The 13,422-nt window shown below is 47.0% G+C and overlaps 1 protein-coding gene across 2 annotated transcripts in view; it reads left to right on the plus strand.

The window, feature by feature from the left end:
- Nucleotides 1-1,132: 1,132 nt before the first annotated feature.
- UBXN2B (UBX domain protein 2B) overlaps nucleotides 1,133-13,422 on the plus strand; it is an 85,886-nt gene continuing 73,596 nt past the window's right edge. For both annotated transcript variants that reach the window (XM_082259326.1, XM_082259327.1), the window contains exon 1: nucleotides 1,133-1,428. In XM_082259326.1, the coding sequence (XP_082115452.1) occupies nucleotides 1,288-1,428 (141 nt within the window). In that variant the 5' untranslated portion in view covers nucleotides 1,133-1,287. The remainder of the gene's footprint in view (nucleotides 1,429-13,422) is intronic.

The following is a 13,422-nucleotide window of genomic DNA, read 5'->3' on the forward strand; positions in this document are numbered from 1 at the left end:
CTCCCTCTCCAATAAAATTAACCCCTTCCCTGCCAGTGTCATTTTTACAGTAACAGTGCATATATATAGCACTGATTACTGCAGTAATGTCACTGGTAACCCCAAAAGTGTCAAAAATGTCAGTCAAGGGTCCGATCTGTCCGCCGCAATGTCGCAGTCCCGCAAAAAAAATCGCAGATCGCCGCCATTACGCGTTAAAAAAAAAACACCAAAAATGACAGAAATCTTTCCCTTTGTTAGTAAACGCAATAACTTTTGCGCAAACCAATCAAAATACGCTTATTGCGATTTTTTTTACCAAACATAGGTAGCAGAAAACAAATTGGCCAAAAATTTTTAAAAAAATTGGTTTTTACATCTTTTTTGGGGGGAATTTCATATAAAAAAATGTTAAAAATATTGTTATTTTTTCAAAATAAACGCTCTTTTTTTGTTTATAGCGCAAAAAGTAAAAATCGAACAGGTGATCAAATACCACCAAAAGAAAGCTCTGTTTGTGGGAAAAAAAGGACGTAAATTTCGTTTGGGTACGGCGTCGCACGACCGCGCAATTGTCAGTTGAAGTCGCACAGCGCCGAATCACAAAAAGTGGCCTGGACGGAAGACAGCAAAATCCTCCGGTGGTACGGTGGTTAAGGGTGCATTTCGCCATATTACCCCAAAAACTTCTCTGTTGTACTTTCTGATTTGTATGGGTTCAAAGCCAGATTCTGACGCCCGCCGTCTCTGCCCCTCCCCTTTTCTCCTTGATTTTCACCATGCTGTTTTGTTGACTTCACTGCTGGAATTTATTGTTCATTTTATTTTTACACAATACAAAAAGACGAGAAGCAAAAAAAAAAGAAGAAATGAATAGGCTGCCATACACACAAAAAACGCACAGCAATGCACTCCATGCTTGGTCGCACCTGTAGCTGTGAGCCAGGCCTTATTTCTGTGACTAGGAGCTCAGGACACTTCAATATTTTGTAGTAATTTGCAGGCTCTGATATTTTGGGATGGGCTGAGAAGGACAGGAAGGATTTATGAGGGAATTATCTGTGGGTATAGGAGTCAGGCCCAGAGCGGTACTACCGTAGAAGGGCACTGTGCAGTGTATCACATGGGGGAATGACGTCACTCGCAGCACACAAACACACGCGAAGAGCCTAGCGAGTCTGCGCGGCATGGAGGGTTGCTATAGCCACGGGCTGAGCGCCGGTTGGTGACAGACATGTCGGGGGAAATGTAGGCCAGCCTGTGACGTAAGCTGCGGGGACGAGCTGGCCGCAGCATTTTACAATAAACATGGAGGAGACAGAGAACGAGCTAGACGGAGAAGTTCCGACAGGAGAAGCGGGAGGAGCTGACGGCGGAGATGAAAGCACGAGGGAGGAGATAAGAGTGGGGGCGGGGCCACAGCTCAGGCCGTCAGTCCTGGACATTCAGGTGTGTGAATCGTGAGTGTGTGCAGCTCAGTGCATCTCATGTGTGTTCATAGAGCACGGCTTCATCAGTGTGTGTGCTGGCATTGGGTGTCACATTATAGAGGGCTGGGAAGGGTCCTGACCACATTAGGGGCAGGCTTGGTAAATAGCAGGGATAGAGCGAATGTTAGATCCAGGCGTAAATTGGGACTGAACATTTGATGTTTAGATTAGATTATCTGCACTGTAGGGACATTTGTGGGATTTCCACCTGCTGAATGTTCCATGATTCATTGTTTGACTAAGGACGTGCACTTGAAATTTGGCCAGTAGAAAGCTGCTCATAGATGGCGTAGGGGCCGATCATAGATGGCGTAGGGGCCGATCATAGATGGCGCAGGGGCCGATCATAGATGGCGCAGGGGCCAATCATAGATGGCGCAGGGGCCGATCATAGATGGCGTAGTGGCCGATCATAGATGGCGTAGTGGCCGATCATAGATGGCGGAGGGGCCGCTCATAGATGGCGGAGGGGCCGCTCATAGATGGCGGAGGGGCCGCTCATAGATGGCGGAGGGGCCGCTCAGGGCCGCTCATAGATGGAGTAGGGGCCGATCATAGATGGAGTAGGGGCCGATCATAGATGGAGTAGGGGCCGATCATAGATGGAGTAGGGGCCGCTCATAGATGGCGGAGGGGCCGCTCAGGGCCGCTCATAGATGGAGTAGGGGCCGATCATAGATGGAGTAGGGGCCGATCATAGATGGAGTAGGGGCCGATCATAGATGGAGTAGGGGCCGATCATAGATGGCGCAGGGGCCGATCATAGATGGCGTAGGGGCCGATCATAGATGGCGCAGGGGCCGATCATAGATGGCGTAGGGGCCGATCATAGATGGCGTAGGGGCCGATCATAGATGGCGCAGGGGCCGATCATAGATGGCGCAGGGGCCGATCATAGATGGCGCAGGGGCCGATCATAGATGGCGCAGGGGCCGATCATAGATGGCGCAGGGGCCGATCATAGATGGCGCAGGGGCCGATCATAGATGGCGCAGGGGCCGATCATAGATGGCGTAGGGGCCGATCATAGATGGCGTAGGGGCCGATCTTAGATGGCGTAGGGGCCGATCTTAGATGGCAGAGGGTGCATGTATACACACCCCTTGCATACATTCAGCTGTGGGGGTCCTTTTTAGGATGACTTTTTTGTGTGTCAGTGGCAGGTTCTGTTTTTTGGGGGTGTTTCCTTATCATTTCTTAATAGTATTTTTTTTTTTTTTTTTTTTTTTTTATTAAAACTGAACTAAACCCACGAAAACAGTAACATTCTAACTGTCACACGCCCCACATAGGAGCTTCAAGTTATAGCGATCCCCCACCCTTGCACAGCCAGGCACACCAAATCTTCAACAGCACTTTCAGAGCCAGAACAATCTATAGCTTTGCTTTTATTTCTTATTAGGGGATTTAAACTTGGATATAAATTGGGAATTATGGGATGCCCACTACAGACTTTGGGGACAACTTCCTTCACACTCCACTTCTTCCTCCTGCACAAACTTGCTTGCAGAAACCCAGCTATGTCACTCTGTGTTGATTGTAGCAAAGGCCCATTACAGGCAGGGACTTGCAACCCCCATACTTGTAGAATGTAGAGTGACACAGCTCACTCTTTCCCAGCACTTCCTGTCTGTGGTCACTGATCCCAGCACCACCTCTTCAGGCCCTGCCAGACCTCCTACAAGTAAAAAGAACAAAGAAAGGGCGCACCGACCTAGCGCATTATCCTCAATAAAAGGCTTTATTTATGTAACATTAAAAAATGGCTACTCACAGACGTAGATAAACATAAGGCGTGTCAAGCTGAATTGCTCAATTGTCCGTGTTTAGTCCATATGATCGTCCATGACCGATGAGATGACTGACGCGTTTCGAGGCCTAGCCTCTTCCTCAGAGCCACTCTGAGTGAATTGAGCAATTCAGCTTGACACGCCTTATGTTTATCTACGTCTGTGAGTAGCCATTTTTTAATGTTACATAAATAAAGCCTTTTATTGAGGATAATGCGCTAGGTCGGTGCGCCCTTTCTTTGTTCTTTTTACTTGTAGTACCGGTGGACGACCCCAGTCCGTTAAGGGCAGGAAGACCGTAGCCATTTGAGAAGCCATTTGTCAGTCCCGTGAGGAGTGTGGTTGAGGGGCTTGGATACCAAGCGCAGGAGAAGGGTGGTTTCACCTTATTGTTTCCTGCCAGACCTCCTGGCTGCAGCAGCCCCTTTACTAGCACTCCAGGCTAACTTTCTACACCGCAGTCCTCCAGACTGACACCAGCCTACTTAGCTGACTCTCAGGAGATCTCCTATTAGTGCTGACCTGCTCCAGCTGTCCTCTCTCCTTGCTCCCATGCCTTCAGAAAGGATTCCCTTTGTGTGCTGTGGTAAGGTCCTCCCAGCTCTGGAGCATCCCAAGGTCAGCCCCCCACACTAGGGGGCACCATAAGGACCACCAACCGCCTCCCCAGCACTCCATCTCCTACTGGACAGCCCCTGCTGGCATGACTCGTGTCTATTTATAAGGTGAATCTGCCCTTTGGTAGCCCATTTTGCTGGGGATTGACTAAGGCCCTCATAAATATGCCAAACAGCTCATCCTCACTTCCACCCACAAGCTCTACATCAGGGGTCTTCAAACTACGGCCCTCCAGTTGTTCATGAACCACAATTCCCATCATGCCTAGTCATGTCTGCGAATCTCTGAGTTTTACAATGCCTCATGGGATGTGTAGTTCTGCAATGGCTGGAGGGCCGTAGTTTGAGGATCCCTGCTCTAGACGTTTCTGCAACCTTCTAAACCAGGGGGAGGCACCAGAGGAGCTGTCTGGATGAGTCATTCAGCCTGACCTAAAGTAACCCTGACCCAGATTACACAGCTCAGTTCTGAGCTGAAACAAAGTTTTCTCTACACTAATAACAACCAGTCTAGCACACACTAGAGAGTGCTACACTTGTGTATCCAACCAAACTGTCAAATTATCAATTGGTGTCACAATTGATCACATGGGCAGCATCATAGCAGTTGAAGATCAAACAGAGGCCAAGATGGCAGCTTCCTTGGCTGAAAAGGATAGAAGGGTTTAGTTCTGCTTATGTGCATAAAACTAATGGAAAAGGCACACAGATTTTACATGCAGAGACACAAGTTTACATCATTTTTTCATGCTTGTTTCAGTGAGTTTTTATGCATGTTGACATTCGTTTTCATTTGCTTTTATTGCACAGATAGAGATCACACCCTGTCATTACTTTTTCTTCTGCGCTGTTCACACCACAATTTTGATGTTATGCCAGTTTTTTTTTTGGCACCTAAAACGACAAACATGTTGCTGATTTACCTGAAAAATAAATCCGCACGTGATACTAGTGTTGTGGTGTAAACAGGGCACATAGACAACAATTGCAGAACACGTGCAGAAAAACTCACGTCTCTGCATCATGGTGTGAACGAGGTCTTAAGCCAAAAAAAAAATACAGTTTTAGTTTGGTCGTTTTCAGGTGTGCTTGGGGTTTGTTTTTATTTTTTTTTTAATTTGACTTTCTTGTAATTTTTACCTTTTTATTTTGTTTTGTTAGGATATACAATATATTGTCAAAAGTATTGGGACGCCTGCCTTAGTCCGTAGGGTTCAATATTGAGTTTGCCCACCCTTTGCAGCTATAGCAGCTTCAACTCTTCTGGGAATGCTGTCCACAAGGTTTAGTAATGTGTCTATGGGAATGTTTGACTTAATTTCTGAATGTATTTGTTTTGGTTTCTTTGTATGTATAGATTGCATGGGTTGTAACCGACATGTGAAAATTCTATGTCATACCTCCCTGAGGGAAGCTATGGAGGTTATTACTACTTTTGGCTCTTTTTCGGGCCTGCTTATTAATTGGTCCTTGATGCTGCTTGATGATACCCAGGGTTCACAGTAGGGCTGGGGAATATAATCGAAAGATCGATGCATCGCGATTCGACCCTTCGCGATTCTGCATCGATGCGGGCTGCCGGAATAATCGATTATACGAAATGACGTCATCAGCCGCGGCCACGCCCTATCGCGCAAGGGAAAAAAAAAATCACAAGATCGCAGGATCGGCAGCTGATTGGTGGGTTAGTGGCGGGAGCTTAATAAAAAGGCTCCGCCCCTCCCCTTCCGCCTCTTTGACCCGGGCCGAGGCGCAGCAAGACATCCCCCGCGTGTATCGGCGTCCCACCTGCGGCCTAGAAGCCAGCCAGCCATCCAAGCCAGAAGCCGCCAGTCCAGTGAGTCCACACACAGGAGCGAGGAGCCCCAAGTGCGTCCCCATCGCAGCCAGCCAGCGCCGCCAGCCTCACCTCACCTCACCGTAGCCGACAGGCCCTGGAGGCCCAGCCCCCACGCCACTGCCAGTGACGCCAGCCGCCCGCCACAGAGCCCAGAGAGCAGCACAGCACCTGTCCTCCTCTGCAATGCAGTGCACAACAACCCACACAGTCACACAGCAGGTATGTCCGAACAAATAATTGTGTAATCATTCATGGGGGTCTCTCGTCTGTATCTCTGGGGGATGTCTGTGATGGGGGGGGGCCTGGGACAGGGGACGGTCGGTCGGGGCCCGGGGGTACTGTTCTGCTGTGGCAGTCTGGCAGCCAGGGGGGTCAGTCAGTGTCAGTGGGGGGGGTCTCTGTCAGTGTCAGTCAGCTATGGTTGTCTGGGCAAGGGGGGGACTCACTCAGTGTTTGTCAGTGCTGTGGGGGATTGGGGAAGGTGTGGGGGACATCCAGGTCTCTGTCAGTGTGGGGGTCTGGGCAAGGGGGGGGGACTCACTCTCACTCAAGTGTTTGTCAGTGCTGTGGGGGATTGGTGAAGGTGTGGGACTTCCAGGTCTCTGTCAGTGTGGGGGTCTGGGCAAGGGGGGGGGACTCACTCACTCTCAGTGTTTGTCAGTGCTGTGGGGGATTGGGGAAGGTGTGGGACATCCACCCAGGTCTCTGTCAGTGTGTCAGGCTGCAGTCAGCTCAGCTGTGGGGGGAGGGGGGTCTCTGTCAGTGTCACTGTCACAGGCAGCTGTGGGGTAAGGGGGGGCCCCGGGGGTTTTGGCTCAGTGCATGCAAGGAAGGGAGTCTGACAGACAGACAGACAGTCATATTTTATGAAAGATGTTGCTTGGTTGATTTGTTGCGGCTTAGTTTACAAGTTTTTTTTTTTTATTTTTTTTTTAAACACTGACAGAGTTTGGCAACTTACGTCATCCGTCTCCGTCACATACGTGGTAGTATGGTGGTAAATATGGCAGAAGGAGAAAAAGATCGAGAGATAAAAAATGCACCTAGCGTTTTAAGAGCAAACATCTGGGCACATTTCGGATTTTACGAACACACAGGGAAGCGTGAGTTGGACAAGACACACGCCGTATGTAAAGCCTGTCACACAAAAATTAAATACCTAGGGAATACTACGAACTTGAGAAACCATGTTAGCCATTTTCACTCTGAGTTAGTAACACCTGTCGCCACCAGCAGTGCCACCACTGCCAAGGAAAGACTGCTAGACCCAGATCAGCCAAGAATTGATGCCATACTGTCAACTTATCCGCCCAACTCAGAAAAAGGGAAGAAACTAACCAAAGCTGTGGCAGCTTTCATCGCCAAGGACCTACGGCCTTACTCAGTTGTGGACAACGCCGGGTTTCGCTACCTTGTGAAGACGCTAGAGCCACGTTATAAGATCCCATCATGCAGGCACTTTACAGAAAACGTTATACCTGCACTCTACCACGACACCAAAGCTCAGGTACTTGCGTCAATGAACCAAGCCAGTCGAGTCGCAATAACGTGTGATTCATGGACGTCAGTCACAACGGAGTCCTATGTTACAATAACAGCACATTACGTTACTAAGGACTGGCAGGTCTTGTCACATGTGTTGCAAACAAGAGCCATTTATGAGTCTCACACAGGTGCTCATCTGGCAGAGCTACTGTCTCATGTTGTGGAAGAATGGCAGCTGTCTGATAAATCTGTAGTGCTTGTGACCGACAACGCGGCGAACATGATAGTTGCAGCTCAAGTTGGTAAATTTCCTCATGTTAAATGTTTTGCCCATACACTCAATCTTGCATGTCAGCGGGCACTGAAAGGGGCCACGCTCTCCAGGCTTCTCGCCAGAGTGCGACGAATATCCACATACTTCCATCGCAGCACTAGAGCAAGCCACTGTCTAAAAGAGAAACCGAAATGTCTGGGCCTGAAGAATCATAAGCTAATAACTGATGTGCCAACAAGATGGAACAGCGCATATGACATGGTCGAGAGGTTCTTAGAACAACAACCTGCAGTTTGTGCCACCTTGCTGTCTCCAGAAGTCAGAAAAGGAGAGTCTGATCTCTCTCAATGAAACACTGCACTCTCAATGAAACAGATGTGTCAAATGCAGAGGACGCTGTGAGTGCATTAAAGCCAATGAAGGATGCAACCTTGCTGATGTCAGAAGAGCGCAACCCAACAGTGTCTCTCATTGCCCCTCTAAATGCACAACTGCTCCAGAGCATGACAGACACCATGGGAGACACACCCATGAGATCAAGAATGCAATCAAAACAGATCTCCTGAAGAGGTACAGCAGTGAGGCAGAGAAGAAGATCCTTCATACAGCCTCTGCTCTGGATCCTCGCTTTAAAGGACTGCCTTTTATTCTCACAGAGGAGGAGAGATCGGAGATATACAGAGGAGTGACTGAGGAGGCTGCATCTTTGGTAATTAGAATTTCATCATGTTTTCTGCCAGACAGCTAGAAGCTCAGCTACATTGTGTTGTGTAATAACATGCCCTGATTCACTGATGCGGTGTGGGAAGTGGAACTGTATGGTATGGATTACCGTGCAGTTTCCCACACCTCATCAATGAATCACGCTCTTAGTGAGTTCAGCTCTTCTTATACTATTATCTTTTGTTCAAACACACAGATTACATCTAATAGAAGGACAAATGTGGATGAAGTGCCTAGGGAAAAAGGAACTGTGGAAGAAGAAACAACACCCATTGAGGACAGCCATTCTCCTCCCAAAAAAAAGGCCACAACATCGCTGCTCATGACTTTGCTGGGGCAGTCTTTCACTGATGGTGCAATAGAACCTAAGACCCCCTATGCCAAGGCAGAAGACGAAATGGAAAAATATTGTAAAGCCCCACCTCTGACTCTCACTGAGGACCCTTTAAAATGGTGGCATGAGCATGAGGTCATATTCCCCCTCCTCTCTCAGCTGTCAAAGCAATACTTGTGTATCCCAGGTACAAGTGTATCTGCAGAGCGGGTTTTCTCTACTGCAGGAGATGTTATAACAGCGAAAAGAAGCAGTCTTAAACCTGAGCATGTGGATCATCTAGTGTTCTTACAGAAAAACCTACATGTTCCCAAATGCTAAGCACTGAAATAATTACTAATTCATGTTTTTAATGAATTAGTAATTACTAATTCAGTCTGCCGCCAGTCACCAGTCAGTCACATCACCAGTCTTGTTTTATAGCTTTATAGCACTGATGGTTTGTTTTTGAAGATTGTCCTGTCCAATGTGTCCATTTCCAATCCATAATCCGTTCCGTTGCTTCACACTAAAAGTGTCTAGGCAAGTACTAGGGGTTCATTTAACCCTCAACCAAATAAATAATATTAAAGTGTATTTTCTTCTAGACAACTGACACCAAGCCAGCCACGGTGCAGCATTATAGGAAGGAAAATCATTGAGAGAAATAACTTGTACATTTGAAGCTTAACCTTGAGTAAATCTTATCTTATTGGATTACAAACACCAATTGTGGATTCTTGTGTAATATACTATATTTGTGAGTTTGTGAATGTGACCCCCATAGGATTTCCTCAAGGTTAAGCTTCAGTTTACAATTTTATTCTCTCAAGGATTTTCCTTCCTCTAATGGTGGCTTGTTGGCTAGCTTGGCTTCAGTTACAGATGTAATCGACATGGTAGAGTGCTGCTCAGTGCAGTGCAGGTAAAGTTTTCTTTCTGTAACGTGACTGACTGACTGACTGACTGACTGTCGTGACAACTCAAGAGCTTATAACGCAGCTCTAGCATTAACTCAACACACACACACACAGTGTGTGTGTGTGTTGAGTTGATGCTGATGAGGCTGCGTATAAGCTTTTGAGTAGTCACGACACACACACACTGTGTTTAGTTGACTGGCAATGGCAGGGGCAAACACAAACGCAGTGAACCTGGAACATTTTATATTTTTTACAGCTTTTCTAGCACTGGAGAGATGGAGAATGGCTTGTTTTCAAAAATGGTCCATTCACATAAGTGAATTGATAATTATTTAAGCTTAAGCTTATATTTGTATAACTCCCCTCTAGCAGCCATCAACTCACTTCACTTGAGTTGACTGGCAGTTGCAGGGGGAAACAAACATCACGGTGAACATGGAAGTCATGCAGCAGTGCACTATTGCCAGGTTCACCTTTGATATTTGCTACTAGTCAGGAAGTGCTCTGTTTTGTAGAGGACAGGTTATGGCACACACCTGGAAATTATTGCAACGCATGTCTGTCTGCTGGTCTGTGGAACTCTGTAGCAATAGCAAGTGTAGGGGGTTCCCTCAACCAAACAAATACTAAAGGTAAAAGTGTATCTAGACAACTGAAGGCAAGCCAGGCAGCCACGGTACAGGAAAGGACATCCTTGAAAGATTAAATCAATCATACATTGAAGCGTAAAACCTTGATTAAATCTTTACTGGATCACAAATACACACAAACCTGACCTAACCTATATGCCCTGAGTTGTACCAGTGTGGCAATGCCAAACCTTTCTTCAGTTCTCATGATTCTGATGCAGACAATCGTGTTGTGTGTTTTTTTGTGATCCCATGAAGATTTACTCAAGGTTTAAGCTTTAGTTGATGATTTACTCTGTTAAGGGTTTTCCTTCCTCTAATGGTGGCTTTGGCTTGGCTTCAGTTGGGTTTAATCGTGGTAGAGACAGAGACTGTCTGCAGGACAGGTAACGGTTTCTGTAAAGTAAGTGACATAAAAGTGACATAAGTGAATTGATAAGCTTAAAGCTTATATTTGTAACTCCCCTCTAGCAGCCAATCCATCAACTCACTTGAGTTGACTGGCAGTTGCAGAGGGAAACAAACATCACGGTGAACATGGAAGTTATGCAGCAGTGCACTATTGCCAGGTTCACCCTTGATGTTTGCTACTAGTCAGGAAGTGCTCTGTTTTGTAGAGGACAGGTTATGGCACACCTGGAATTTATTGCAATGCATATTCACATAAAAGGATTTATATATAATGTTTTGTGGGAATTTATGATGACCATTTTCACAAGAATATTAGCTTGGCTGGCTGGCTGGCTTCTTCTATCTTGGCTTGCCTTAAAGTACAACTATAGGCCAAAAAGTTTGGCCTTTAGTTGTACTTTAAATGGTGGTAGGCCTGGCTTATATTAATATTTTCTTTTATGAAGCAGTAAACTGCACTACTACAGTTTTTTACTAATTTTACTGTTACTTCTAGTAAAATACTAGTGTTGTTGTCTGTCTCTGCTATGCTGTTTGCATTTTCAGACCTTCCTATATGTTTGCAGTGCAAGTGCACTAAAGTATGCAGGGCTTGCAGGCCATGACAGGGTCCAGGAAAGTGTCCTTTGAAGCAAATGAAAATAAAAAGGATTCTTTTATTTGTGACTGCTTGATTGTTTGTTTTTTTTGATAAAGTTTTGAAAACCATTGGGCAGTGGGCTGGGCATGGGCATTGGGCAGTAATCTTGATGCATCGTGATGCATCGCGGAATCGAATCGTATCGAATCGCGACCCTAATAATCGTAATCGCATCGAATCATGAGGTAAGTGAAGATGCACAGCCCTAGTTCACAGGAGGTGGGGGTGACAGGGATCCCCATATCCTCTGAGTTTCGTTATTTGGGGTTGCAGGTGACTCCGCAGCCCTTGGACTATGTCCGCCTTAACTTAACCCCCCTCCTCGCCTGATTCAGGGATAAGGTCAAGATCTGGTCTAGGTTGCGCATGTCTCTGCCGGGTAGGGCCAACCTCATAAAAATGATACTTATGCCCCAACTGCTGTATGCCCTTCAACTCTCTGGTGATAATCCCCTTGCGATTGTTTCAAATTATCAACACCATTTTTAGATCTTTTTTGTGGCTGACTAAGAATCCCCGCATAAAGTTGGAACACCTTCAGCGACCTAAGGAGCTTGGGGGATGAGTGAGAAGGGGGAGGGGTCGATTGCGAGCCTTCTAGCCCACACTGTGGGCCGAGGGGACTTGGCGGCCCATTTGGAATCTTTGCGGTTTGGGAAATCTAGTAAACGATATCCAACCTATGTTCTTGTGCAAAAAACTTGGAATAAAGCTCGCCAATTGCAGCAAGTAATGGGGTATACAGGATTTAGCCCTATATGGAAGGATGCTAGGTACCCTGAGTTGGCTGGACTGCCGTATGGTGCTAAGTGGTTGGGATATGGCATCTCTCATATGACCCACATATTCCGCAATGGAGTGCTCAGATCTTTTGCTGCACTGCTCCAACTCCCTCAGTCCATGCATTTTTATTATGTACAGCTGGTGCATGCCGTTGGGGCCCAGGGAGGGGATGACCTTTGGGTGCACTCTCCCACACCGATATTTCACTTTGTCCACTGTTTCTGACTTTAAGGGATTTATTTCCCATTGTTATTCTCTACTGATGAGTTCCTTCATGGACCGGCACCCTCTTCGAATGGTCCCCCAGTGGGAGAAGGATGTGGGAGCATTTGAGGATGAACAATGGGAGGAGGCTGTGCAGTTGAGCTCTCTGAATGTGTCTCAGAGACTGTCTCAGCTTTACATTTTGTACAGGACTCACTACACACCAGGCCGGCTGTATAGGATGGGAAGGAGAGATTCTCCCACTTGTGGCCGCTGCATGAGGGATCATGGGGATTTACTGCATCTCCTCTGGCGCTGCCCCAAGCTTCATGTCTATTGGAGGGGTGTGCTCACGACACTTTCAGGGGCCTTCGGGGTTCAGGTGCCAGAGGACCCTAAGGTTTGCCTGCTGGGTATTCTTGGTGGAGTCCAGGCCTCTGAGCTGGCTCTGCAGGCTATCGGCCGAGCATTATTTCAGGCGAGAAAACTAATTCTGAGGCACTGGATTTCTCAGAGGGCCCCACTGGTTAAGGAATGGGTTGCGGCTACGGGGGACACACTTAGATTGGAAAAATACATATACCAACATAGGGGCAGCGGAGGTAAATTTGAACGCTTGTGGGCTCCCTGGCTGGCTGTGCCGGGTCTTGCCCCGGTTGATCTGGTCCTCAATAATATACTGGCAGGGGTGGGTTGAGGCCTGCTGAACATTGTTGTATGGGCGGTCACTACTGGTTCTGTTTATGCATGGTTCTTTTGATGGGGCTGGGGGGAGGGGGGCGGTTGGGACGGATTTCTATATATTTTCCTGCTGATTGTGGGGATGTTTGCTGGGAAATTGTTATGCTATCGATGTATGCTTTTGGTACATTTGATGATTACTGACTGTGATGCGTATGTTCTGGACTCTGTGTTTTTCGTGTTCTGTTTTTGCTTGTGAACCTTAATAAAGTTTTTTTGTCTGATAAAAAAAAGAAAATTCTATGTCAATAACACAGGGTTCGTATGGTCATGAAATTCCTGGAAAAGTCATGGGATTTTGACATGACACTTTCCAGGCCTGGGAAAGTTATGGAAAATTAGTAAACCCCACTAAGTGTTAGAAAAGTCATGGAATATTGAGATCTCACCACTGTGGAGCAGATGCTTAATGATTTTATTGACACATTTTTTACATTGGTGTACATCGGAAGCGCATAGTCACTGGAGGGAGGGCCGGCTGCATTAACCCCCGCGTCATCACGTTCATGCGGCAGGCCCTCCCAGTGACTATGCACTTCCGCTGCCTGATTGGTTGTCATCTCTCGGCTGCTGCTGCTGG

This window comes from Pelophylax lessonae (assembly GCF_965119305.1).
Source record: "Pelophylax lessonae genome assembly, chromosome: 5".
In the NCBI taxonomy this organism is placed as follows: Eukaryota; Metazoa; Chordata; class Amphibia; order Anura; family Ranidae; genus Pelophylax; species Pelophylax lessonae.